At 41.4% G+C, this 26,313-nt stretch overlaps 1 protein-coding gene across 1 annotated transcript; it reads left to right on the top strand.

Annotated features, from left to right (window-relative positions):
• The first annotated feature begins 64 nt into the window (after positions 1–64).
• On the top strand, positions 65–26,257 carry marchf5 (membrane-associated ring finger (C3HC4) 5). The gene is made up of 6 exons (XM_063490999.1): positions 65–506; positions 17,191–17,393; positions 23,573–23,703; positions 23,785–23,968; positions 24,451–24,617; positions 26,035–26,257. The coding sequence occupies exons 1-6, from the start codon at positions 463–465 to the stop codon at positions 26,149–26,151; spliced, it is 846 nt and encodes a 281-aa protein (XP_063347069.1). The 5' UTR covers positions 65–462; the 3' UTR covers positions 26,152–26,257.
• Positions 26,258–26,313: the final 56 nt, after the last annotated feature.

Genomic DNA, 26,313 nt, shown 5'->3' with positions numbered 1-26,313 from the left:
CCCATGCTCGCCGTTGCGGCGCTTGCTTTGTTTTGATTACGTAGATGCGCACAGACGTGGTGTCTTTGCGTTACCTCAGAGACAGCCTGTCAATGGAGTCAAACGGTCACGCCAAACGAGGCCGTGGCAGATGTAAAGAAGAATTTTTCCCGAAATAGCCCATCGAACGCATATAAGTGTTACGTAGACTGCGGCGGAGGAGGAGGAATATTTTTTGATTTAAAAAATACCGGTTCGTTTGCGGGTGTTGCACCGCATCTCGACGAAGGCCTATGTAGCTTGTTAGCATTAGTTCAACAGCTAACTTGCTAGCAGGTGTTTTTTGTTTTTTTGTGTTTGTTTTTTTCTACGTCGACTTTAGCTGCAACAAATTAACGAGAACTAAATTTCGAATGTTTTACCTGTAACGCAATTAATTTCCGCCAAGAAGACAGCGTCTGAACCTTTTTGGCCTCTACGACAATGGCGGAACAGAACGCAGTTGGCATGCAGCAGAATTTGGACAGGTGAGTTCAAGTTTGGGGCTAGCATGCTAATGGCAGCCACATAGCTAAACTTCAAAACAAAACAGTCGTCAAGAAAAATTGGGGGATGGTATTGTCAGAATACCGTCCCCCAATTTAGGCTTTAAGTGAGACACTATCATTTTTTAACAGGACACGAACTTTCAACTCAGCTCTGAATATCATTAAGTTTGCCTGGCTAGGGTATTTTTAGTTTACAAAGGAAGTCCTGGACTCCTAGCTCCTGCCAATGAATATTGTGTTAAGTAATCACTTTAACTTTCTATGGCCAGTTCTTTTGTGTTCTCAAACTGGATACAATTCATAAGGCCATGGAGAAATGTCCAAATATTTGGCTTGTTAACTATTGACCCTTAGGCAGGACCCCGCGTCCAGTAAAATACCTGAAAATGTCACGTTCATAGTTCAGAACAAACCTGCTTATCTGTGTTACATCAGACACTCAATGTAATTTCTGTGGCAGCTGAAACGTTCATTAATTTCGAGGAGAATCTTTTCTTTAGTAAGATGTCTGAACAAAGTTTGTTTTTACGTACTTGTACAAAAGCGAAAATCAGATACAGGGTGCTCTAAAATGCCTGTCGAGAAATGTTTGTGGTCAAGTAGAACAAAAGGAGAACACGTGAATGTAAATGAGGAGCAAGATCAGAACTCCACAAGTTCATATACTGTATACACTCATATATAAGAAAAGAATACAAAACACTTACGTCATGGTGAATAATTTTATGTTGTACAATCAGCGTCAACAGACGCAAACGTAATTGGAAGCAGATGAGAAGCTGTTTCTGTAGCCAGCAACAAAGCAAGTCTGCTTAAACATATTTTCATCAATGCTTTATCACCATGTCATAGCTGGGATATTTCACAACAGAAGGAAGAAGCTCAACTGTGGTTTCTGTCAGGCAGCATTCTGGTCAAAAAGGGTCCCCTTTCACTTTCATCATGACAGAGAGTAGAAGTTTATCAACAGGCCGAACCTCAGTGGCGTTATGGAGTGTAAAGCCACAGAATAGAAAGCTTTTAGTTCATTTGAAGCTGTATGAGGTCTACACTTGATCAAAGGTACTTTTATTCTCTAGTATAGACACAGCTTCCCTATAGTTTGCCTTCAGATCCACACCTTGAAGGCATTTTCAATATTTGTGATCTGCCAAACTCCTGCAGCGAGATTTCGGCTTGTGGCCTTCATCAGGGTCTTCATCCTGATGAAGGCCACAAGCCGAAACGCGTTGGTCAATTATTAAAGTTGTTCTTCTTTCCTCAAGTGTTGCTGGAGTTCCTGCTTTTTTAATTCTTTCATCTTCTCCATGCACCTTGGAAGCAGGTGAAGTTGTGCCAGGATTTTTTGCTGTGAAAGCAGCTATACTTACCATATTGTAGTTTAAGTAATGAGGCTAAAGCTTAACTCACCCAACAGGTTTATATACTGTAAGGCTACCTTCACACTGCAGGTCTTAATGCTCAATTCCGATTTTTTGATCAAATCCGATTTTTTTTGTCTGCTTGTTCACACTACAAATAAAATGTGACAGCAAACGCGCTCTCCTTTAAGTTATAAAGTTATTTTGTTATTTGCATATGGCCTAATAATTATCTTTATTGCTGTTTTAGAGAGGAGCGGTGCTTCAAAGGATAGTTGCAGATTTCTGTCAGAATCTGCAGATTATACAGTACAAATAAAATGTTCACGTTTCTCCAACATTGTCTTCCCAACAGTTTCACTAACATCTACACTGGATGGCCAGGAAGCGTTCATGATGTCTTCTCCGGCGCTGATAATTGGCGTCTGTCTTGTGTCAGTTACGTAAAAGACAGATTTCATGCGACATGACCATTCAAACAGCAGTCGCTTTCTAAAACATCAGATATGTATCGGATTCAGTACCACATACGAAAGTGACCCAGGTCGGATTTGAAAATATCGGATTTGTGCTGTTCACACTGTCATACCATGATCGGATATGGGTCGCATAGGGTCAAAAAAGTCGCATTTGATGTGTTTTCGCCTGCAGTGTGAACGTAGCCTAAGAGACATTTAATGAGACACAAAAGAAGTATAAATTTTGCACGTGTTTGGAGCATTGTGTTTGTGGCCGTGGGTTGATGTGATGTTGTGTAGGTTTGGCTTCTGCTGCCAGATAAACTTTCTCATTTGCAGTGATTTCTTACATCACCAAGTTTTTAGTTAAAAGCCCCTGCATATGTACAATAGGGAAAACTCAGTTTTAGTTTACTGACTTGGTGGCCTTTATTCGTACTGCACTCAATTCAACAATTCTAGTAAAAAGCGTCAATTTAATCAGCTAAACAAACCTGAGTGGGTAGTTGGCGTCTCGCGGCCTTCAGTTAAATCACCTTTTCAGAGTTGTGATCTCATCTGCCCAGAAAGATCGGTCAACAACAGCACTTGCTTTGTGATATGTTTTGAAATACAAAGTAATCCAAGTCAGAGATTTGGAGGAGTGTTTTGTTGGGGTTACAAAATGTCTGTGAAAAAGGCCAAGTCATGCAAGTTATCATCTTACCTCTGTTTATATTGGCAATACACAAAAGTAAAGGACACAGACAAATCCTTGAGTGCTATATATTGTTAGTTGTGATAAAATCTTATCGTTCAAGAAAGGAGGGAGTTATGTTTTTAATTTGGACGTTGGTGAATCTTAAATGTTTTTTATTACTAATCAGACTGCCTGTGTTTTGTTTTTTTTCCAGTATGTAAAAACACAACAGGCGTTCATGGGTATGATTAACTTCTTTGTTTATGTCACAGTGCCACCATGACACCCTTTCTAAGTCTTCTCATGCTGCATGTGTTACCTGAATCTTTGTTTGTTGGGGGTGAGGTGATGCGTGCCATTTCCTTTAAAATAGCGTATGCTGTCTGTAAAAGACTTGGCACACAAGTAACGCAGCAATATTGAGTCAATATTGAACATTGGACTTTGAAATCATTTCCCAGGCACATAGTACAGTGGCAGAAAGAAAGGAAGGGCCCATGATCATTGTGAAACGTGCTTTAGCTGCGTGCTGCTGGTGCGTAGCAGAGGCAATAACCCGTGCAATGTTTGAGTAGCCAAAGGCAGGAAGATGTATGTCATGTCTGCTTACTCCTAGACAGTTGTGTACCCAGCCTCTATCACTGACAAACATGAGACTCCAGAGGCTCTTATCTGGGCCTGCCACAAGCAGCCAGCTGCCTCTGCAATGCAGTGTTTCACAAAATGGAAGTAGGAAGCACATTTTAATCCAGCCTTACCTTTTTTATTTTATTTATTTATACAGAACCTACATGTTTTATTCTTTTCTTGCTGACCCCATTGATCTCTGCGTGAATGGGTCGATAAATATGTGCTGCGCGTGCGCTAAGAACAACTGACCTTACAGTCATGATTTTGGAGTTTTAATATGGAACATTGTCAGCTTCTGCAGGCTCTTGTTCGACCTTATCAAACGGTTGAGTGATGATTTGATTTTTTTTTCCTTTTAATGGAAAACAACTGCAGAGACTTGGTTATTTTGTTTGCATGGAGTAGATTAATGACATGTTCCAAGAAACAAATCAGTGGCTGGTCAGCATGTCTTTCCTTGGTAACCCACAGCTTGCATAAATAACCTGTATTAGCCAGCATTAATGCCAGTGGAAGCTCATACCACATTTTAAGATAGCTGGTTTAGATAACAGGCTTGAGTTATTTAAATCATAAACTAACGAGAATATCCTGTATATGTTGTTTGCCCCAAATCAATGCTTTCTCAGTGCTGTTTGAGCCTTCATAGCTTTTTATGTACCATCAAAAATTACCTTTAAACATTGAATCTGTGGCACGTCACTGCAAAAGGTTTTTATTAATAAAGTGGAGTAATTCACCACTTGGCTTTTTTTTGTGTGTTAACTTTGGACACTAGCCACTCAAAGGCTATTTAAAGCATGAAGTCCTTTTACTTTGTCATACACCACAGCTCACAGTGCTTTGTGAAGATACTAAAAGCACATGCATTTTTTTTCTTAGGTAGTGCCCTCATGTTGTAATAGTTTCCTTGTTTGATATTTCATTGAACTGAACTTTACTTAAATTTGAGATTTTGCTGTGTTTCAGGTCAGACTCTCACACACTGGACATTAATATAAATAAGCCCCAGACTTATAAAATATCTGTAATGATTAAAATGTTTTTCCAGAGACTGTCATTGAAGTGTTGATTGGTATTGGTATTTTTAGATACTGAAGCTGAAGTTGCTACATTCAGTTGCACAATATTGAAAGGAGGACACTGTGTTATGTTATCAGACTTGTTTATTAAAGACCCATCACTCTAAAACCATGAAGACTTTTAGAGTCATTATTCCAGCTAATGACTTGTTTAACCCTCTGGCGTCTGGGGTTTAATTGGCTGTTTTTCTCAACTTTTGATAGTACATTTATATTTCACCTTTAAAAGTATTTACCCTGCCTTGTTTGATATTATTCTTTTCAGCACAACCTTACATGTCTGAAGTTACCCTTATGTTTTTTCATTTTGGTATACTGCATTAACACAGTTGATCTAAAATCACAAAGAACTCAACCACAAACATGTTTAACATATCGTTTTCATAACTTGGAATGCAAATATAAATTTAAAAGATAAATTTAAGAGCACATGACAGGCCTAAAACCTGAAGACCTGATAACACACCTCGTGTTTTTTCTCCTGGAAACAGCGTTTACATTGCGATCTGCCTTTGGTGGCTTTTTGGCTGGAAACAGTAGTGCCCTCATTGTTTTGACACTCAAACAACCGCAATACACTAAATACACAAGACAACAAAACACACCAGCTATACTCCAAACACACTAAACGTCACAAATCTCTCTCGTCTTAAAAATCGCTATCCAAATCCCTCACTCTCTCACTCGCTCTCTCACTGCCATTACTCTTCCTAAACAACCAAATGTCACGTGCCACCTTATTATTTTTTTGATTGGTTGACATGGTAAATTTTTCCACAAATGGAAAAGAGGCTTCATGTGTGTTTTTGTTTTTTTTCCTCGCAAGAACTCGCTGTCCTTACAAAATGCCGTATTTACCGTTGCGATAGTATTCAGAAAAAAGCATTTTATACATACACAATTTAAAAACTAGCATGTAGTTTGAAGTCTGCACTTTCAACACAAGTTGAAATGGAGACGTGGCGTGCATCTTGTTGCTATGGAATCTTAAATTGGGTATGTGATTTGGACATACTGGCTCGTCTATCGACCCCAGAGGGTTAACTTGATACTGACACACAAAGTTTAATGCAATACTAACACTTTGAGCTGTTATTTGACCAGTTTGGACAAGACTACATTGTGATTTCATAAAAGCCATCCAAGGCCTTAACTTTACTTTAAGATCTTTGTGGACCAGAGTCTGGTGCTCTGCCTTTATAGTGGGGAGCTTCCAGTTTTCCCACAGTCACATGATCATTGCTGAGTTAAAGGAGCCTTTGTGGGGTGGCTTATGCTCTTCTTGAGGACAGGAGCCTGGCTTGTGAGACGATGAGAAAGTCACACTTAACACTAATATTAAGATTGGCCTTAATATCTTAGTGTCAATCACATCATGGCCATTCCTGCATAGTGTACCTTAAGACCCCATTCTCCCATGTCTGTGTCAGCTTGGAGCTTTCTTCTATTATCAGAATAAAATCCACAGCTGAGGTGAAACGCGTGACAGTGACGCAGCTCGACAGGATCCACAGTGCCTCTGTGCTGCACATTCTTTTGATCCCGCGAGCTTGAAGGGTTTTCAAAATAACTGCCGAAATAAAAATGATAATATGCATTGCTGCTTGCCTGCCCTTGAAGTTTCAAAGCAGTCTCTGTGCATTAGGTGGATTAAAGCTTTATTGTAAAAACAGCAGAGACCCACATGAGTTTGCCTGTTTAACATGTAAATAACTTGGTGATACAGGAGGTCACCTTCCTTCAGTGGATTTCAGGCACGTCGCCATCATCGAGTCTCTGTGTTCTTGAAAGTCCTTCAGCAACTTTATTAGCAATAATTCAGCATGTCAATCTGCAGATTTTACATCATCGTTTCAACATTTAAAATTGATCTTTTCATTGCATATAGGGTTAACATATTTAGAAAATTGTTGCATTCTGATATACAAGCCTGTTTGTTTGTTTTTTTGTTGTTGTTTTTTTTTATATATCAGACTGCACAGGATTTCTCAGTATGCAGTCGTCATTTTGGCTTATCTGGCTGACTGTTCTGTTAAACAGGGCTGAGGCGACGGCAAGCCAGAGATTAAGGTTTCGCACAGAAGATAGTGTTTCACTGCTGTTGTAATAGGTTCTGTCATGCTCTGGGGCTGGGTTACAGGAACAAGAGCCAGTGAATCTAAGGTAGATGGGTTTTGTTCTCTGCTGTCGTGTTTCTGTGGAGACGTCTGTCCACCGTTCTACTCGGTGTCTCATCATCACTTTTTTTTTTTTTTTAAAGGGCAGCCTCATTTTCAGTCTGCAGTGTCTTTGAAGATCCCGTGAAGATCCCGTGGTGTTGCACATATGATGCATTTTTTATATTTGGTTTTTTCAGTTTTGCATTGCAGATCAATGCGAGAACCCTATTTGAATTAAATTGAGTAGTATGATGCCAGTACACATACATAGGGAGGGGTAGGCTATAGGGTGAACCGCAGTAAAGACTGTAGATATGATCTTGAATGGGGGGTGATGTTTCCATCACACCACACATTCTCACTGACATGTCATCTGATCACCTCGACCTGGAGTGTCCTCTCCTGCGTTGTCATATTTTATTCAACACCAGGGGAGTATTGACAAATAATTCATTGGCGGTAGGTAGCTACCTGAGCAAATAATTCAAATGTTGGTCATGCTGTCTTTGACAGAGGACCCCCCCCCTCCCCCAATACTCTGCTGTGGCCCCAGTAATGGAGCACATCTAGCTCTCAGTATGGTGGTGAGAGTCCACAGATTTGGCATCCATTATGGTGTTACATAGGGATATGCTGAGTGTTGCTAGTGGTGGTCAACAAGGAAAATGTCGCTCTAAAGTAACCAGTTTTTCTTTTTCCCCTCTCTTGACTAAAGTTAAGGAAAGTCACCAAATTGTTTCCATGCTTCATCCCTGCAATGCATGCCATGAAGGGATTCAACAAATGGAGCTGTGGTGGTGGTGGGGGGGAGTGGTATTTCTAAAATTCCTGGTGTAAGAAACATTTTTTACTTCCTTGTGAAAGTAAACAGGTTTTCCCTGTTCCTGTTATACCTGTGGTTTAAAAACAGGAAATGGAAGAGTAAATTGTAGCTACAGCTTATCAGGTCAGACACAGGCACCTTCTTCTGCAGTGTGCTTCGGTTAGGTGTCTTACTGTTGTGTTGACCTTTGGAATAGTAATCTGCTAGAATTCTGAGCACAAATAATTCATAATGTGAATGATACCAAAATTAGATCATCACAAACTATGGGTGGGAAGGGGGGGGGGTCTTAATCAGTGTTTTTCTACTGTGTGTATGCCAGAGATTTATGGGAGGTGTGTGTAGACTAATCATTTTTTCTTTCATCCAGTGAAATGCCAACTGTTCAAGGTTCAGAGTAATTATGAAAATGAGATCATAAATCTCACACACAGATAGTAGAGTTGAAAATGGGTCACAGTCAGCTACCAAACCAGCGGATCGCCTAGCAACAGGCTAGTTTAAAAAAAACCTAAACATTTTTAAGTGGTTTTCCTTCATTTCTGCAAACTGCCAAATAGAAGTCTTTGTCTATCTGTTAGCTCTGCGACAGACTGGCAACCTGTCCAGGGTGTACCCTGCCTCTCGCCCTAAGACAGCTGGAATAGGCTCCAGCCCCCCTTCGACCCTGAAAAGGATAAGCGGAAGTGGATGGATGGATGATTAGAAAACCATAATCAGTATATTCTGATGATATGATATGTACCCCAGACAGTATCACAGTATTACACAGATGAGTAACTTGGAAGGACCACCCCCCCACCCCCGATAAACAAATCCATGAGAGCTGATTATTTTGGGATATCTAAAGTAATTGCACTCTGCTTTAGGTTCTTTTCAGGCAGACAGTGCAGATCGGTGGCATCAGCCTTGTTTCTTGCTGACATTTCTCCTCTGGATGTGCATGTGTGGCACAAGTTGTCTGACAAGTAGTCAATGAGGAAAGGAGATGTGCACAGCAAGATACTGTTCATAAGCAAATGTTCATGGTATGATAGCCATCAAGTTTCATATCATATATTAATACTTGAAAACCAGTATACTGTTGCAACCGGAGAACCAGTAGAACTCCCCTGAGCTTGGCGGAGTCGAGACTCTAGACATGCTGTTGATTTACTTACATCAATTATTCAGATCTAACCTGTGAAGGTTTTCATGAGTTGATGGCAGCTGAAGTAAGGTTCTGCGGATTCTCAAACTGAGCTATATGCAGTGAGACACCCTGGTGGTGACCCATCCAGCCAGTCGCACGTTGCTGATTAATTATGGAAACGCAATATGTCACACTAGGACATGTGCTTTGGTAAGGTCAGGGAAGTTTGATATCAAATTATCTTGCACATGTTGCTTTGCTTTGCAGTGGATGAGGGTAAGGTTGTAAAAGACCGGCAGAACCTTCCTAAGAGGTACAGCGCTTTTTAAGTAAAGAGAAGGTTTACTCCCATCTCTGTATGTAAAGGGAACAGGGAAGGAAGATGTCACGGGATAAAATGTGGTTTGGCTTGAATTACGTTGTCATAGTTTTCATCAATGACCTTTTTTTTTTTTTTTTTCCTCACAACAACAACAAGACAAGCTTGGGGAGGAAGAGAATAGTGGAGATACAGTCAGGTCCATAAATATTGGGACATCGACACAATTCTAACATTTTTGGCTCTATACACAACCACAATGGATTCCAAATGAAACGAACAAGACATGCTTTAACTGCAGACTGTCAGCTTTTATTTGAGGGTATTTACATCCAAATCAGGTGAAAAGTATAGGAATTATGACAGTTTGTATATGTGCCTCCCACTTCTTAAGGGACCAAAAGTAATGGGACAATTGGCTTCTCAGCTGTTCCATGGCCAGGTGTGTGTTATTCCCTCATTACCCCAATTACAATGAACAAATAAAAGGTCCAGAGTTCATTTCAAGTGTGCTGTTTGCTTTTTGAACCTGTTGCTGTCAACTGCCAGGATGAGATCCAAAGAGCTGTCACTACCAGTGAAGCAAGCCATCATTAGGCTGAAAAAACAAAACAAACCCATCAGAGAGATTGCAAAAACATCAGGCGTGGCCAAAACAACTGTTTAGAACATTCCCAAAAAGAAGGAACGCACTGGTGAGCTCAGCAACACCAAAAAACTAGGAAGACCACGGGACACAACTGTGGTGGATGACCAAAGAATCCTTTCTCTGGTGAAGAAAACACCCTTCACAACAGTTGGCCAGATCAAGAACACTCTCCAGGAGGCAGGTGTATGTGCGTCAGAGTCAACAATCAAGAGAAGACTCCACCAGTGTGAATACAGAGGGTTCACCACAAGATGTAAACCTTTGGTGAGCCCCAAAAACAGGCAGGCCAGATTAGAGTTTGCCAAACGACATCTGAAAAAGCCGTCGCAGTTCTGGAACAACATCCTATGGACAGATGAGACCAACATCAACTTGTACCAGAGTGATGGGAAGAGAAGAGTATGGAGAAGGAAAGGAACTGCTCATGATCCTAAGCATACCACCTCATTAGTGAAGCATTGTGGTGGAAGTGTCATGGCGTGGGCATGTATGGCTGCCAGTGGAACTTGTTCTCTTGTATTTATTGATGATGTGACTGCTGACAAAAGCAGCACAATGAATTCTGAAGTGTTTCGTGCAATATTATCTGCTCATATTCAGACAAATGCTTCAAAACTCATTGGACGGCGCTTCACAGTGCAGGTGGGGAACGACCCAAAGCATACTGCAAAAGCAACCAAAGAGTTTTTGAAGGGAAAGAAGTGGACTGTTTTGCAATGGCCAAGTCAATCACCTGACCTGAATCCGATTGAGCATGTATTTCACTTGCTGAAGACAAAACTGAAGGGAAAATGCCCCAAGAACAAGCAGGAACTGAAGACTGTTGCAGTAGAGGCCTGGCAGAGCATCACCAGGGATGAAACCCGGCGTCTGGTGATGTCTATGTTTTCCAGACTTCAGGCTGTGATTGACTGTAAAGGATTTGCAACCAAGTATTAAAAAATGAATGTTTGATTTATGGTTCTTATTCTGTCCCATTACTTTTGGTCCCTCAAGAAGTGGGAGGCACATTTGCAAACTGTTGTAATTCCTACACCGTTCACCTGATTTGGATGTAAATACCCTCAAATAAAAGCTGACACTCTGCAGTTAAAGCATGTCTTGTTCGTTTCATTTGGAATCCATTGTGGTGGTGTATAGAGCCAAAAATGTTAGAATTGTGTCGATGTCCCAATATTTATGGACCTGACTGTATACCCACATTTCACATTTGAAGTCAAGGAAAATAAGATGCTTTGTAAACTGTGTGGATTCACTCTCACCAGTAAAAACTTTTACACTTTATATTTTAGTCAACTGAATCACTTTAGATTTAGGATAATAATCCTATAGTTTGAGTAAAACTAAAAAGAATTAAAATAAAATCAGCTGTCAAAATGAACACTGACCTGTTGATTCAGTGTATGAGTAGCATTGTGAATAATACTGGCGTCAAAGTCAGAAATGTATAGCTATGGCTAGGATCAACGGAAGTAGAGAATCGGTATGTGGAGCATAGGTTGCTTCTTTTACCAATGCTTGTTAGAAAAGGAAGCTGACACTGATGTGATCTGAAATGCAATCCCTTGGAAATTGTCTTGTATTCTAATGGCAGGGTGAAGGGCCTGTTTGTTTGAGCTGCTGTGTGTCCATTGAACACTTCCTGTCAGATATGCTTGATGAGCAGTCAGCATTGCAGCTTGTTTGCCTATAGGGTTTATGTATTGATCGGCTGATTTCATGTAGAGACACCAACACGGAGCAATGCTGTTTGTGCGGGTGTGTTCATCAAGGCCACTTAATGTAGACTTGTAAGAAAGACTTTAACTACTTCTATCAGCTTTGTGTGAATGCTGAAAACTACTGTGGTAACACTCGGTAAGAAGTCCAAATAAGTCTCATCGGCTCAAAAACTGAGTCACAATAGTTTTTGTTGCTAAGTGCAGATTTTCTCTTAAAGGTGAAAGGTTACTTTGGTTTCACTTGATGTCTTTTACTCTTTTCTCATCAACCACACACATACAGCTCCATGACTTTAAGCCTGTTAATTGTCAGATGCAAGATATTCTAACTTTGTCTCAATTGATTTCATTGCATGAGCTCACCCTCGTCTGTATAGTGACGCCTCAGTTGTTTTGTTCACTTAAATGTAATCCTAGCTAGTGCTGGGCGATATGACGATATATATCGTGTGGACGATAGAAAAGTGTCTATCGTGCCATTTGTCTTCTATCGTTTCTATCGTTTCTAGCCCGAATTTTACAAATTATTACATAAAATATATCATTAACTCTTTACAACCGTCGGAGCAGGCACACTCCGTTTTCCCTAACTATTTTTAAATCCCTGTAGAACTGTAACCACGTAAGGTAGCGCAATAATGTTTTTTTGCTTATGAAAGCGGAGTTGTACTTACATCTTATGCCATTAGCTTGCCCTAGGTCACGACTTTCTTCCACATATAGCTTTGCAAAAATTGCATAAAAAGCACTTCCAGCAACAAAAACATAATATTCCAGACTTGCAGCAACAAAAACATAATATTCCAGAAACAGGCTTTGCCGATCCGATCAGCTGTTCATAACACTTCCTAGTTTGTATATAAGTCAGCGCGAACTCTCGCATGTCCGCCATTACCTGTCCGAAACCGGAAGTGACGTCATTTTCGCCGAAAATGTAGTTTTTTAAGCTTCAAAGCCTATGTTAGTGTTTTTAAAAGTCATGTTTGACTTTATGCTCTTCTGTATCGTTTCTGGGATGCTTAGAAGTCAAATTACACTGTTGTAAATTTATTTATTATTTTGATGCACATGCTGTGTTTTTGCAAATTTGCATTTATTTATTTTCATTTTTCCTGTAGTATATAAAAATTTGTGTATCTCAAAAATAAAACTATGAAGACACTCAAAATAAATAAATGTAAAGATAAGCTCTGGCGGACTTGGTTCTATGGTAGGTCTTAAAGGGTTAAATAGCCTGTGCAAATATATTAGTGTTGTCTTCTCAACTCTTAACAAGAGAAAATAAAGTATTAAAAATTATATTTTTCGCAAAGAAACTGTCTTGTGGTTTTGCAACATGGTGCTGCTTTACGTGCACCCGGATTTGCGACATGCTTTACAGTAATTCAAAACAAAGACTGCACCCTCTCCACTCGCTGTTTAAAGACTGCATACTTTCCAGATGACCACAGGTCAGGTGGTATATCGTGATATATATCGTTATCATGATATAAAATGATTCATATCGTGATAAATATTTTTTCCATATCGCCCAGCACTAATCCTAGCTTTCATTCAGCATAGACTCTTTGGTCATTTTGTCTCTTGTATCAGTCACAATTATGAAGCCACATCTAATCAGTTTTTCTATTTTTAAATCATGCATTCAGTTGTGATAAATTGTTTTTACTTTTAGAGCTGCAACGATTTGAGTATTTCAAATAATTTGATTGTAAAAATTTCTCAACACAAATTCTTTGTTTCGATGCTTTGTTTAATGCACGGCTTTTTAGTACGCCGATGTGTTAAATAATGTAAACATGAGCCTTTCACCCATATTTGCGACTAAAAACAGACCTGTAATGCAAACGTATTTAGGAGAAGTCAATAAAAAGTCTTGACAACATTAAGCCCACGCAACTTCCAGTTTTAAACAAAAACACTGATAACACAACACAGTGATGATGACGCTGGCACAGTTTAACATGGAGACGGAGTCTGTTTACACACCGTGAAGAGCAAAGAGGTGGAGCCATTACTGAGATGCTGAGCTCAGGTTGAGTGAAGGAAAACCTGTTTCTAGCATCTAAAACAACAACTCTGTTCCTATAATCACCATTAAAACCATTACTGGGAAAGAGCTAGCAGGAGTCCTTCATCAAAGCACTTTGTAGCTGCTCCATCATCTGCCGTTTGTTTTACACAGAGAAAAATCTCCAGAAGCTGTATTAAAATATGCAGATGAACTGATAACTTGGTCTGATAGTATGTTTAAATTATACAGCTTAATGAAGGCTGACAGCAGCCGTCCTATTTTACATGAGATACCTGCAGCAAACGGGTGAGTCTAAAGGGGGGCACAGGGTGTACTAGACTATATTAATTTCAAGACTTTTGTAACATTTTTCAGATTAAAAGTGAAACATTCTAAAACACTGTATTCATTAAATTGCATTAATATTTAAAAATATAAAAACACAAACTTTTTTTCACAAGCCAACCCCCCCCAAACCATTAGCCATTAAACTCTGAGCCACTGACCTGAGGGTTGTTAGGTTGGACACTGAATTATTAGATTATAAGATTACTCGATTACTAAAATAATCAATAGTTGCAGCTCTATTTACAACCATGTCTTTCTTTTCTGATTTCGACTGTGTAATTATTGTTGGGGATTTTAACATCCATGTGGACAACCCTCAGGACAAAGGGACTAAAGACCTGAGTAACACTCTGGGCAACTTTGGGCTGACTCAGCATGTAACAGAGGCCACACATAATAGAGGACACACTCTTGACCTACTGATCTCCAAGGGCCTGAGCATTTCAAACGTTACTGTGTCTGATGTGGGCCTGTCTGATCATTACTGTGTTTTCTTTGAAAGTAAAATCTCAGCCCACACAAATATATCAACAGCAGTGATCACAAAACGGTGTATAACTGAACACAGTAGTGAGATCTTTAACCAGGTCTTCCCATTAACACCTGACCTGTCCAGAGGTTCAGTCAATGAGCTCGTCACTAGCTTCAATGCTAAAATGTTAAATGTTATGGACACTATTGCTCCCATTAAGGTGAAGGTTATCTCTGGAAGGAAAAAGTCTCCATGGAGAAACTCCACACTGGTGAAAAATGAAAAAAGAGAGTGTAGGAAAGTTGAGCGCAGATGGAGAAAAACAAACCTCCAGGTTCATTATGACATCTATAAAGAGAAACTTCACAATTATAATTTACAACTGAGGAGTGCAAGGAGGTCCTGCTTCTCTGACATCATCACCAAAAACAGTCATAATGCTCGGGTCTTATTTTCTACAGTTGACAGGCTAACAAACCCTCGTGTGTCAGTGGCAGCTGAACTTCATTCGACCATGGCCTGCAATGACTTTGCCAAATTCTTCACAGAAAAAATCCAAAAGATTAGACAAGCAATTGGTACATCAACAGCAGATCCAGGATATGTACTGTGTCCACCGAAAAACTGTTTAAACACCATCAAACAGTTTCACCCTATTAACAGCAAAGACCTGGAGGACATCTTAGGTCAACTGAACTCCTCCTCTTGCTGTTTAGATGTCCTGCCAACAAGTTTTTTCAAAAAGGTCTCAAAGACTTTAGAGTCAGACCTGTTACAGATCGTAACTTTTCTTTAATATCAGGTGTGTTTCCAGAATCACTAAAAACTGCTATAATAATCACTATAATCAGAATCACTATAATAAAACCTATACTGAAAAAGGACAATCTTGACAAGACACAAATGACTAACTACAGGCCGATCTCAAATCTCCCATTTTTAAGTAAGATCATTGAAAAAGCAGTTTCTCAACAGCTCAATTACTTCTTAAAACAGAATAACTGCTATGATGCCTTCCAGTCGGGTTTTAGACAGAACCACAGCACTGAAACCGCTCTGACCAAAGTGTTTAATGACATATGTCTGAATACAGACAGTGGAAAAATGTCAGTCTTAGTTTTACTGGATCTCAGTGCAGCATTTGATACAGTTGACCACAACATATTACTCAAACGACTGGAGAACTGGGCAGGTCTTTCAGGAACTGTACTAAACTGGTTCAAAACATACTTAGAAAACAGAAAATACTTTGTATCAATAGGTAACTTCACATCTGAGCAGACAAGTATCACATGTGGAGTTCCCCAAGGTTCCATCTTGGGACCCCTTCTGTTTAACATTTACATGCTCCCACTGGCACAGATTATAAAGAACAACAAAATAAACTATCATAGCTATGCAGATGACACACAAATATATATCACAATGTCACCAGGAGACCGAGGCCCTGTACAGGCTCTTGGTAAATGCATTGAGGAAATTAATGACTGGTTGTGCCACAATTTTCTCCAGCTAAACAAAAACAAAACTGAAGTAATAGTCTTTGGAGCCAAAGAAAAACGATTACAGGTCACCAGAGAACGTCAATCTATACACCTAAAAACCACAAACCAGGCGAGAAATTTGGGTGTAGTGATGGATGCAGACCTAAACTTAGAAAAACACATTAAGAAAATAACAAAATCAGCTTACTATCACCTCAAGAATATTTCAAGGATAAAAGATCTGATGTCTCAACAGGACCTGGAAAAACTAGTCCATGCATTCATCTTTAGTAGGCTTGATTACTGTAACAGCATCTTTACAGGTCTACCTAAAAAATCAGTCAGACAACTACAGCTCATTCAGAACTCTGCTGCTAGAGTCCTCGCTAAGACCAAAAAAGTGGACCACATCAGTCCAGCTCTGAGGTCTTTACACTGGCTGCCTGTCCATCAGAGGATAGACTTTAAAGTTCTGATGCTGGTCTATAAAGCTCTGAATGGTTTAGGACCAAAATACATCAGTGACCTCCTGACCCAGTATGAACCTTCCAGATCCCTCAGGTCATCTGGATCCGGTTTTTTTATCAGTTCCCAGAGTCAGAACCAGACACGGAGAAGCTGCATTCAGCTTTTATGCTCCTTATATCTGGAACAAACTCCCAGAAAGCCTCAGATCAGCTGAAACACTCAGTTTATTTAAATCCAGGTTGAAGACTCACCTGTTCTCAGCTGCTTTTGAATAAAGCACCAAATCCACACTTTTAAGCTTAAATTTCAAAACTTACATTTTAACTACTGATTTTATCTACTGTTCTGATTTTATCTACTGTTTTGATTTTTGATTTTATATACTGTTTTGTTTGTTTGTTTGCTTGCTTGCTTGTCTTAATCAATTTTAAATCATGCTTTTTATTTGTTTTTGTTTTTAATGTCTCTGTAAAGCACTTTGAATCACCTTGTTGTTGAATTGTGCTATATAAATAAACTTGCCTTGCCTTGCCTTTACCCTTCAGCTGTACAAGGCTGATGGGGCGCAGAGAATGAGGTGATGTAGGAGATTCGAATTGATACCATAGGTGTATCTACTAAAAATCTCACACAAGTTCAAATCTCAGTGACCTTCACCTCAAGGTCAGAGTAAGTTTTCTGAAAATCTTGTGAATGCGATAACTTGAGAACAAGGTGACGTACGATTTTGAAATTAATGGCATAAGTTTGTCTACTAGGAGACTGAGGGGTACCACTGGTGGCTGCTAGTATTTTCATTTATTTTTTGCAGCCATGTTTGTCTCAGTGTCTCATCCTGAATTTGGGCATGTGTGTTTGTTTTAGGAGCTGCTGGGTGTGCTTTGCCACGGACGAAGATGACCGCACGGCAGAGTGGGTTCGCCCGTGTCGCTGCCGCGGCTCCACCAAGTGGGTTCACCAGACCTGCCTGCAACGCTGGGTGGACGAGAAACAGCGAGGCAACAGCACAGCACGCGTAGCCTGCCCACAGTGCAATGCAGAATACCTCATTGTCTTTCCCAAACTGGGTGGGTTGCATTTCTCTGAAGATAAAACCTTGCGGAAGCGTGATGAGATGGCCTTGAAATGTCACTAGCTTTTGTTGTCTTGTTGGGCTGAGAGGATTCTGTGCTTGAGGAAATTAAGAGGATAATTATTCCTTCAGCTATGTTTTTCAAGGTCTACTGCAAAACCTTGAGTGATTGCAGTACTCCAGTCTTTGAAGCTATGTGTGATTTATGTCTGTGGCATAGATTTTCAAAACGAGGATCAGGTATATTCAGGATCATTTAAAATTGAAAGGCTTTAGATCCTATAGAGTAGTGTGTGATGTACAGCATGGTTAAAATATAAGGATGGTTAACTTATAGCAACACGCCATGCTGAGAAGCTGAGATAAATTTCTTGTTCACAAATCTAAATTTAATATACTGTACTGCTGAGCTCTCATACAGCCTTTCTGGCAGTTGTCAACATCAAAGCAGAATTACAGAGCAAATTTCCATGTAAATAAACTCCTGTTTGAGTCACTGCCTGCAACTGTATCCGAACTCTGGGAACTGTTGAGTTTGCCTTGCCTCAGTGCATGTTTATTTACTCGAGATCCAGCTTAAGTTCTGTGGCGATCTGGGTAAATGTTTCATTTCATTGTGACGAGGAACAGGGGCGTGCTCGCTGACTGACCAGCAGCGGCTGCCTCAATTAACTCGACACGTCAGAGTGACGAGGGCTTCGATTGTTCTCAAAAACTATGACTCACCTAATGAAAATACACCACGCAGAGCTGTGCTTATTTGGACACAAGCTGCTCACAGCTCACTTTCTCAGATCTCTTCATACCTTTCTAAGACAGTGAACGACTCTCACAGAACACACTGCAGTTCCATCAGGGAAGTTGGTTTTATCTGTTAGATTTTTTGCTGCTGGATGTGAAGACTTGGACATATTTGAAGTTGTATACTTGTCACTTGGTTACCCATCAGCCACTGGCCCATTGCCATTTCAGCCTCATAGAGAGAGAGAAGTTGAAATTTGAGACAGAAGCGAACACAGTGTTAGCCTGCAAGAGGCTGGGCCCAACTGGTAAACAGGTTCATGTATATTTATAGTGACCAACGCTATGCTGTCACTCACTTTGGTGCTTTAAGCTGAGCTTCTGTGCATGCTTCTCCAACCTCAAGTGTTTGTCTGACCTCTATCTATGAGCTCATTATTGGAATGTGGTTGCTGGGTATATGTGAATGTGTCTACAGCCCTTTTGTATTTAAGGGTGTGTTAATTGACTCAATTCCTAGAAGCACTGTTAATCAGTACTTGGAAGTAAAAAAAAACAAACAAAAAAAACAGTAGTGCAAAGTTTTATGGACCAAGTTTTATTTATTCACAAATTTGAAACATTTCTGCAGACAACAAAAGCATGCAGCCAATATGGGGCAATTTCTACTAAGGTTGGTTGTGAAATTGGTAGAAATTGTGACAAAATAATCAGTGGATAACAAACAAGTTTGATCCCCTTCCCTCAGGAATATTTATTTTTGTAAAATATGTGAACGGGGAAGGAATGGCCAAGAATAGCATCTTTGCAAAACCATTGTTAAACCAGTTAAATTCTCAATCCTTCTTTGCGGCTTCTTGGCCACTGCTGTTGAGGTTCAGTTGGAAATTGTTCATTTTCCTGTTACTAGATTTATGGGGAGCCACATTAGACAGAGGAGGAAATCACCACAGGTTTGAGACCCCTGCCTCAAAGCATAAAAAGAATACAGATAGAAATGGATATCATAGTTTGGCTTTCACTGGGGCTCTGACGTGGTAACGTCTTGTCCATGTGCAGCATATGTAGCAGCTAAGTAAAAGTGAAACAAAATATCCATACAGTAAGTTATAAAGTCAACCTCTCATAGTGTTTCAGTTCTCTTTAAACAATCTTTGGGATTGTTGGTTGTAACATGCCCTGCTCATTCTGTTTGTGAAATCAGAACTGTCCTAATGGATCTGTTTCATCTGATTTCGCTGTTTAATGAAATTTGGTATATAGAAGTATGTTTGTTATCTAATGTTAGTGTCTCACATGTTCTGGCTTTGAGGCACTTTATGAATTGAGCCTCTGTTGTACAGCGTGCCAGTGGAATTTACAGTTTAGACTGACTGCATCAGTGTTTCTCACACTGTGCCATATGATTATGATGGCTTTGCGGCTTGTTATTTTTGGACAGCTCTTTATAAAAAAAGCCCGTCATAGAAGTGACTTGTGGCTAAATGTTTACCCTCAGTCTCCTGATGCCCACTCCACAGTTTGTGTTCTTTAGTCATGTGTTCAAATACTGAAGTGGTTTAGAGCATGGTGATGGATAGGCCAGCGGTTTATTTTGAAAGAGCTTCCTCGTTTCTGATCTGCTGGGTGACGTTGCCCTCGGAGAATGACACAGAAACAGCGTGCCACCATCACTTTTCATTTGCTGAGGTTGGTGTTGCCTTTGATGTAACTTTCTTTGGTTTCCCTTCAGTTTAGATGACAGACTGTGAGGATGTGCGGTGGAGCTTTAGCCTCAGGATGTTTTGGGAAGATTTCTGCAGACGAAGTAGCCTAAACTTTGTTTTGCCACTTATTCCAATTTTTGGTTGAGAGTTGGAAGTGAATTAATAGGCTGCAGTTAGCACACTGTCCACCACAGCTTTTTTTTTTTTTTTTTTTTGGTGTGTGTGTGTGTGTGTGTGTCATAAGACATTTTTTTTCCTGCAATTTCCTGTTTTTTCACTTTTGCATTTTTTTTAAATGCTGAAAGTGTTTGAATAGGAAATGGATAGTAGAGCAGTGGTTGGTTATGTGCACAGTGTTTGTTGAGTTTACCTCACCCCCACCCACCCACCGACCCCCAAATCCCTTTAGTGAGGGTCAGACGGAGGTGGTGTGCGGGGATGTTGGATGTGTCTGGATGAGAGGAGTGGGAGTGAAATTGGGTCACGGAAAGAGCAAACAGAGCAGCTCATCAAAGGCCCACAGCGACAGAGGAGATGAGCAGAGCTGCTGATGGATTCATGAAATCACAGCGTTTCTAGGTGATAAGGAGAGGATGTACCTCCGTGTTGTCCTTTCCAGCAGGGCAGCACATGCAAACGTTAAATGGCGATTCACTGATTTGCATCCGTGGCACCGCGTGACGTCAGACTTGGGTCAGACTGAATTTGCAAAGCATTTGGATTTGTTACGCAGGGTTTTTACTCACACGACTGCTTTGTCAGGGTTTGAATTTCCATGAGTTTGTTTGCAGTTTTTTCACATGCAGCTTGTAGCATAATGGGGACATATTAAATATCACACACCCATCTTTACCGTTTTATATTCAGCAAATGATACGACTGTTACTATAAATGCGAGTAAACGAGTACATCCCTGCACCTATGAGATTTTTCTTTGTTCTGACTGAGGACTTGAGACCCTGGCTGCAGGATACGCTGGGCATTAGTCCACTTCAAAGCAAGGCGGAGGAGTACAGCGCTTTTGGTTTTGCTGCATCATTGCTGCAGTGTTCCTCTCACATAATTTTTATTCTAGCCTTGTTCTCTTTATTATACAATGCTCTGCCATGTACAGAGACCCAGTATCTTTGGTCACCTAATGCACAAAAACTGTTAAGGCTCAGATGCACTCCTTTTTTGCGGTGTTTGCTCCGGTTTTAATGAACCCAATGAATACTATCAGTTTTACAGCTCAGCAATAACAGCATTCAGTCTGGGCAGATGGAGTTAAATCTGTGGATGGGGGATGGAGATGGGGAGCACTGACCGGTCACTGAGGCCAGCTCATTTCTAGAGGCTGGATAGGGTTTGGTCACAGTATTTTTCTCCACGCGGGCACCCCTGCCTGCTGTTGGAGCAAATGAGTGGGTGGATTCTGAGATACACATCATTTTTTTCTCGTAACTCGGGTTTTGATTGTTTTTCACTTGCTTACAGCCCGGGGGGCAGAGTCATTTTTCAGCCTTCAAAGAGCAGGGCAGCTATATGCTGTTCTGGCTGTACTCCTAGCAGCACCTGCTGCAGAGCCAAAGCTAGCCCATCATGCTAATTTGGCTCGCTATATAACTCCTGAGGACGGCGTGTCCTTGCTGCTCCTTTTCTGACACTCAGCCCAGAGAGAGTAAACAAGTGAGCTGGAACAGCGTGCCAATGTGCGTGCCCACTACCGAGGTATTGCAGTTGCACGGGGCCCCCTCCTAACTTTCCTCTCCCTCCCTCCTTTTTTAATAATCTTAATTATGGAATCTGCTGCCAGTGGCTCAAATGAATTGCTCAGTTCTCCACCCTACCAGCAGCCATTAAGGGCAGTCTAGTCCCCTTTGCCCAGGATGGCGTAATGCTTAGGCAGGGAAAAAGCGGAAGAGATTCCAGTGCTGTCATCAAAATATGGCATATTAATGCTCTCGAGCATTGTGAGGTCAGTCCCAAAGGCAAACACGGGTGCAGTAACAGGAGGCCTGAAAGCATCAAATGGCTGCTGGCAGATAAGAGACAGCTGCTGCATTAAAAACTGTCTCAGACTCGGATACTCTTTAGAAGTGATAAATGCACCTCGCTCACTTTGAGCTCTTTCCTCAACAAGTGGACTGCAGTGCTGCAGTAAAGACATTTAGCACAGACCAGCACAGTGAATGTACTCAGCTGTAGAAATACGTGCACTGCTAACAGTGGATGGATTGTATACAGCGTGTGGCAGGTACTTACGGGCACCAGCCTCATAGTGGCCAGGCTGCACAAACAGTTTAATGAAGCCAGTCTTACGTCCAGAAACTGTAAAACTCCTCACGGCACCCCTGGAGTCATTTCAGGAAGCTGAGTCCTTTTACTCTAAGCTCATGTTGTTAAGGTTGTAGTTAGAGATGTGTCCCCACTTTCCCTTCCTTCAAAAATGTATCTGCTCAGGTGTTTGTTTGAAATCTGTCCTTGTGCCTGACTGGGCCCTGGCAGTAATCCCTTTCCCAGTAACGGCCTGTAACCCACCGCAGCAGCTGTCCTTAACTCTAAGTGATGGCAGCTTTCTGTGCTATAAGGTCAATCAGGCTCTTTTTACTTGCTGTGCAATATATTTATCAGTGTGCTGCTGACATGGCCCGAGGAAAGGTGTTCTTGAACAAAGTCCTGCTTTCATAATGAGCAGTGACTCAGCACTGTTTCTGAAACAACTTGACTGCTTCATTTCTAAACTAGAGAAGAGATGGAGTGGTATCTCTGTCTGAAGTAGGATTTCAGTCACCGTCTGCTGGAAATGAGAACCGTGCATGTGTAACACTGATATTATAGTAAGGTGTTTGAGAGTGTAGGTTTTTCAGAGCCTGTAAGCCCAAACTGCTGTGCTCTGTGGATCTAATTTTGCAGTTTACCAAGTGCCAAAGCAGCACGCACACAGAGGCCCAGCACTGTCTTGTGCTCAGTCCCTCTGGCAGCCTCCCCGCTCCCCTCCCACTGACTCCTGGGCTAGTTATTAATAGGATGTGGATGGCTCTGTCTGGGTGAGGAAATCAGGTTGCCTTCCTGTAAATATTTCATGATTTCCCTCGAGTGGGCCCAGAATGCAAGAGACGGGAATGCAGCAGAGATGTTTTTTAAGGTCCTGCTCCTGGTGTCAGACAGGGATGTCACTACTCCAAAGGCAAGTTTGAACTTCAGATTAATTTCTTATTACATGCTGGTCGAGAGGCATCCCAGTTCTTTTTAATCTCAGTGGGCCCTGCCCTTGAAGCTCCTTCTTAAGTGTCAATAAACCTGCAAAACAAGGCGTGCACCTTACACAGCCTGCTTTAAACTTAGGAAAAGTCTGAAGAAGAAAGTTTACTTTTAATGTCACTGCACTGTCGTAATGTGCCTCCAAGCATAGCACACCCAGTAACCCTGTTTCTGTAGAGGGGAGAGAGATGCATCTAATTGGTTGGAAATGAGGATATTTTGACAATTTGAGCTGTCAGGGAAAATAATGAGGGACATTTTCCTGACCTTTGATGCACAAAATGATCATTACATTAGGAGGATTATCAGATCAGTGGATAATAATCCCTGAAGTTCAGATTCCCAGTCAGGAGTATGCAGTACTCAGTGTAATGGTTGAAGTAGCTCTCTAAAACTATGGATAACAGTTGGCCAACAGTTTTACATGTTATAGGTAAATGTATTTCTCTTAGTTGTGACTTAAGTCTGATGATGCCTCCATCAGGTCCTGTGGTTTATGTGCTGGACCTGGCTGACCGCCTCATCTCCAAGGCTGGCCCCTTTGCTGCAGCTGGCATCATGGTGGGCTCCATCTACTGGACCGCTGTCACATATGGAGCCGTCACTGTCATGCAGGTAAAGATATACTAGATAAAACTAGTACAGTTGTGTGCAGCTGTTTGCCACTCTGACCATCTCCTGTGCTGTATCCTCCAGGTCGTCGGCCATAAGGAGGGCCTGGATGTTATGGAGCGGGCTGATCCTCTGTTCCTTCTCATCGGGCTGCCCACCATTCCTGTCATGCTGATCCTCGGCAAGATGATCCGCTGGGAAGACTACGTCCTGCGCCTGTGGAGGAAGTACTCTAACAAACTTCAGATACTCAACAGCATCTTCCCCGGTCAGGACACACTCTTTACGTTAGATCCTGAGAATGTGTATCTGTGTTTATATTGTGTTTGTTACATGTATGCTGCACTGTGTGAGTCTAACCGTACTCAGGTGTAACTGTCAGTGTGAAATGATGATGCTCTGATGTCTCCTGCTGCTAAAGAACAGCCATCACTGCTGGACAGACAGGATGTCTTTTCAAAGGACAATAATATAAATCCATGTAAGGAGCTGAGTCAGAAACTTGATTATCATAACCTGATGATAGCAGACAAGTTTCAGACAAAAACAAATAATATGGAGAGTTACTAACACCTCAAATACCGTCTCCTCATCCATCACAGAAATCCTCACTGCAGATGGTCTGCGTTCACTTCATCACAGCCACAAAACAGATAAATAAATCATTCCTCAGCCTCTGAAACTCAACTGTGTCAGCAGCTGCGCCCTCAGGTTTATGCAGGAATAAAACTAATACTTGTGTGTCTGCAGGGATCGGCTGTCCAGTTCCTCGGATCCCCGCAGAGGCCAGCCCCCTGGCAGACCATGTGTCAGCCACACGGATCCTGTGCGGCGCCCTGGTCTTCCCCACCATCGCCACCATCGTGGGGAAGCTCATGTTCAGCAGCGTCAACTCGAACCTGCAGAGGACCATCCTGGTGGGTCCAACCAGACTCGTATGACTCACCTGACAGTAGCAATAGTTCTGCAGGGGGTTCGATGAGCAGAATACAAACAACTAGTATATCCACCCCCTTGTTTTAGCCCTACTATTGAGTAAACGACCTCCTCTAATTTGGCCTAATTGTGCATCGTATGAGCCATTTAGACATAAGAGAAACCTTAAATGGGAGGACAGAAAGGTAACCAGAGCGGCTCATGCGATCTGGGCTGCACTGATACTGCTGAACACTCTGTCCTCACCTACCAAACCTGCAGGAAGGAGAGCGAACAGATGAGCTGCATCATCAGTCAAACCTTTATTTGTTCTCGGCGTGATCGATCACTGTGAGACAAAAAAGAAAAACGCACCACTGTAAATAATTAACTTTTAAAGCGCAATTAATGAATATTCCCACAAGATGGTGCTTTGTTCCTTTTGTGTTGAGCCAGAGTGGAGACGTCTGAAACTTCACATCAGTATTTATCACATGCTGTATTCGTCAAAGTGCCAGCGTGGACGCCTCGGTTTACTTTTCTGACACACTTGAGTTAGTAAGTTATCCCGGAGCCCATGTTTGTTTAGTTTTACACAATCACAACCACTGACAGCTTGGACACTCCTGCCTAATTTAAAGGCCCTCAGCTCGGCGGGTTTGGTTGGTTAGTATTGAGGTCAGGATTCAAAAAATTGTTTCCACTTTTCTTCTTCTAAATAGATTTTTGTAGTTTAAGTTCAGTCTTAGCTTTTAAATTTTCAACAGTAAATACTGTTTATTTAGACTAAACGATCACTAAGCACTATAAGCATTCATTTTTATTGCTTTTTAGTCTCTGTTATTAACCGTGTACTCGAGAAATTGTGAAAGTGCCCCTAGCAGTCCAGCCATAAGATCACAACTAATATAAAACAAAGTGAAGGAGGATTTTCAGGCTTCCTGTGACGATTAATGAGTCATCACATTTGCTGATTAAATGGATTAATTTTTTGTTTGCACTCAAAGGCGCACATACTGGAAGAACAGCCCCGGCTTGAATATTATTTAGATACACTGTAATATTCATTCAGGTTGGCCGTTCAGACATCCACACACCTTTGTTCAGATAGACTGCCATAAATGAGCCAGTTTCCTGTTTGAGTTGGAAGGCTTCACTCTCCAGAAACCTCCACCTTTACTCTTGAATGATCCTTTTTAACCAAAATATGTGTAAGTGCTCTAGCATTCCTGGTCACAGCTGAAACAGACAGGAATCATCTGCATGTTTGTTTATGAGATGCTGTCATGTGTGTGATAGTCGGTGTGAAATTAAAGTAAATCCTCCTAGAGTTCGCTGTGGGGGCAGAGCTTTGATGTGTTGAGCTGAATCTGTCTTTAAGTCCACTTTCAACACCATTTTGCTTTCCTCCACCTACAGGGAGGTATCGCCTTTGTGGCCATTAAGGGGGCGTTTAAGGTGTACTTCAAACAGCAGCAGTACCTGAGGCAAGCCCACCGCAAGATCCTCAACTTCCCCGAGCAGGAAGAGGCCTAAAGGAGGCCGTCAGAAGGGAGGACAGATGGATGGAGGAACTACACGCCTCCGCTTGAGGGGGTGGGTGGGTACAGGAAGTGCTGGTGAAACAGACTTTTGATCGTGTCATCCTCATTACCACCTCTTCCTCCTCCCCACACCTCGCCCCTCTCACCGCCCCGG

The sequence above is a fragment of the Pelmatolapia mariae genome, linkage group LG13 (genome assembly GCF_036321145.2).
Source record: "Pelmatolapia mariae isolate MD_Pm_ZW linkage group LG13, Pm_UMD_F_2, whole genome shotgun sequence".
In the NCBI taxonomy this organism is placed as follows: Eukaryota; Metazoa; Chordata; class Actinopteri; order Cichliformes; family Cichlidae; genus Pelmatolapia; species Pelmatolapia mariae.
Note: the sequence above shows the minus strand (reverse complement) of the source record. Positions and strands in the feature narration are given on the sequence as shown.

Excerpts from the sequence above, each read along its gene's own strand:
- marchf5 (XM_063490999.1), top strand. The coding sequence starts at position 463 with ATGGCGGAACAGAACGCAGTTGGCATGCAGCAGAATTTGGACAG. Across the intron at positions 23,704-23,784 it reads GAGCCGTCACTGTCATGCAG|GTCGTCGGCCATAAGGAGGG; the intron begins GTAAAGATATAC and ends TGTATCCTCCAG. Across the intron at positions 23,969-24,450 it reads ACTCAACAGCATCTTCCCCG|GGATCGGCTGTCCAGTTCCT; the intron begins GTCAGGACACAC and ends GTGTGTCTGCAG.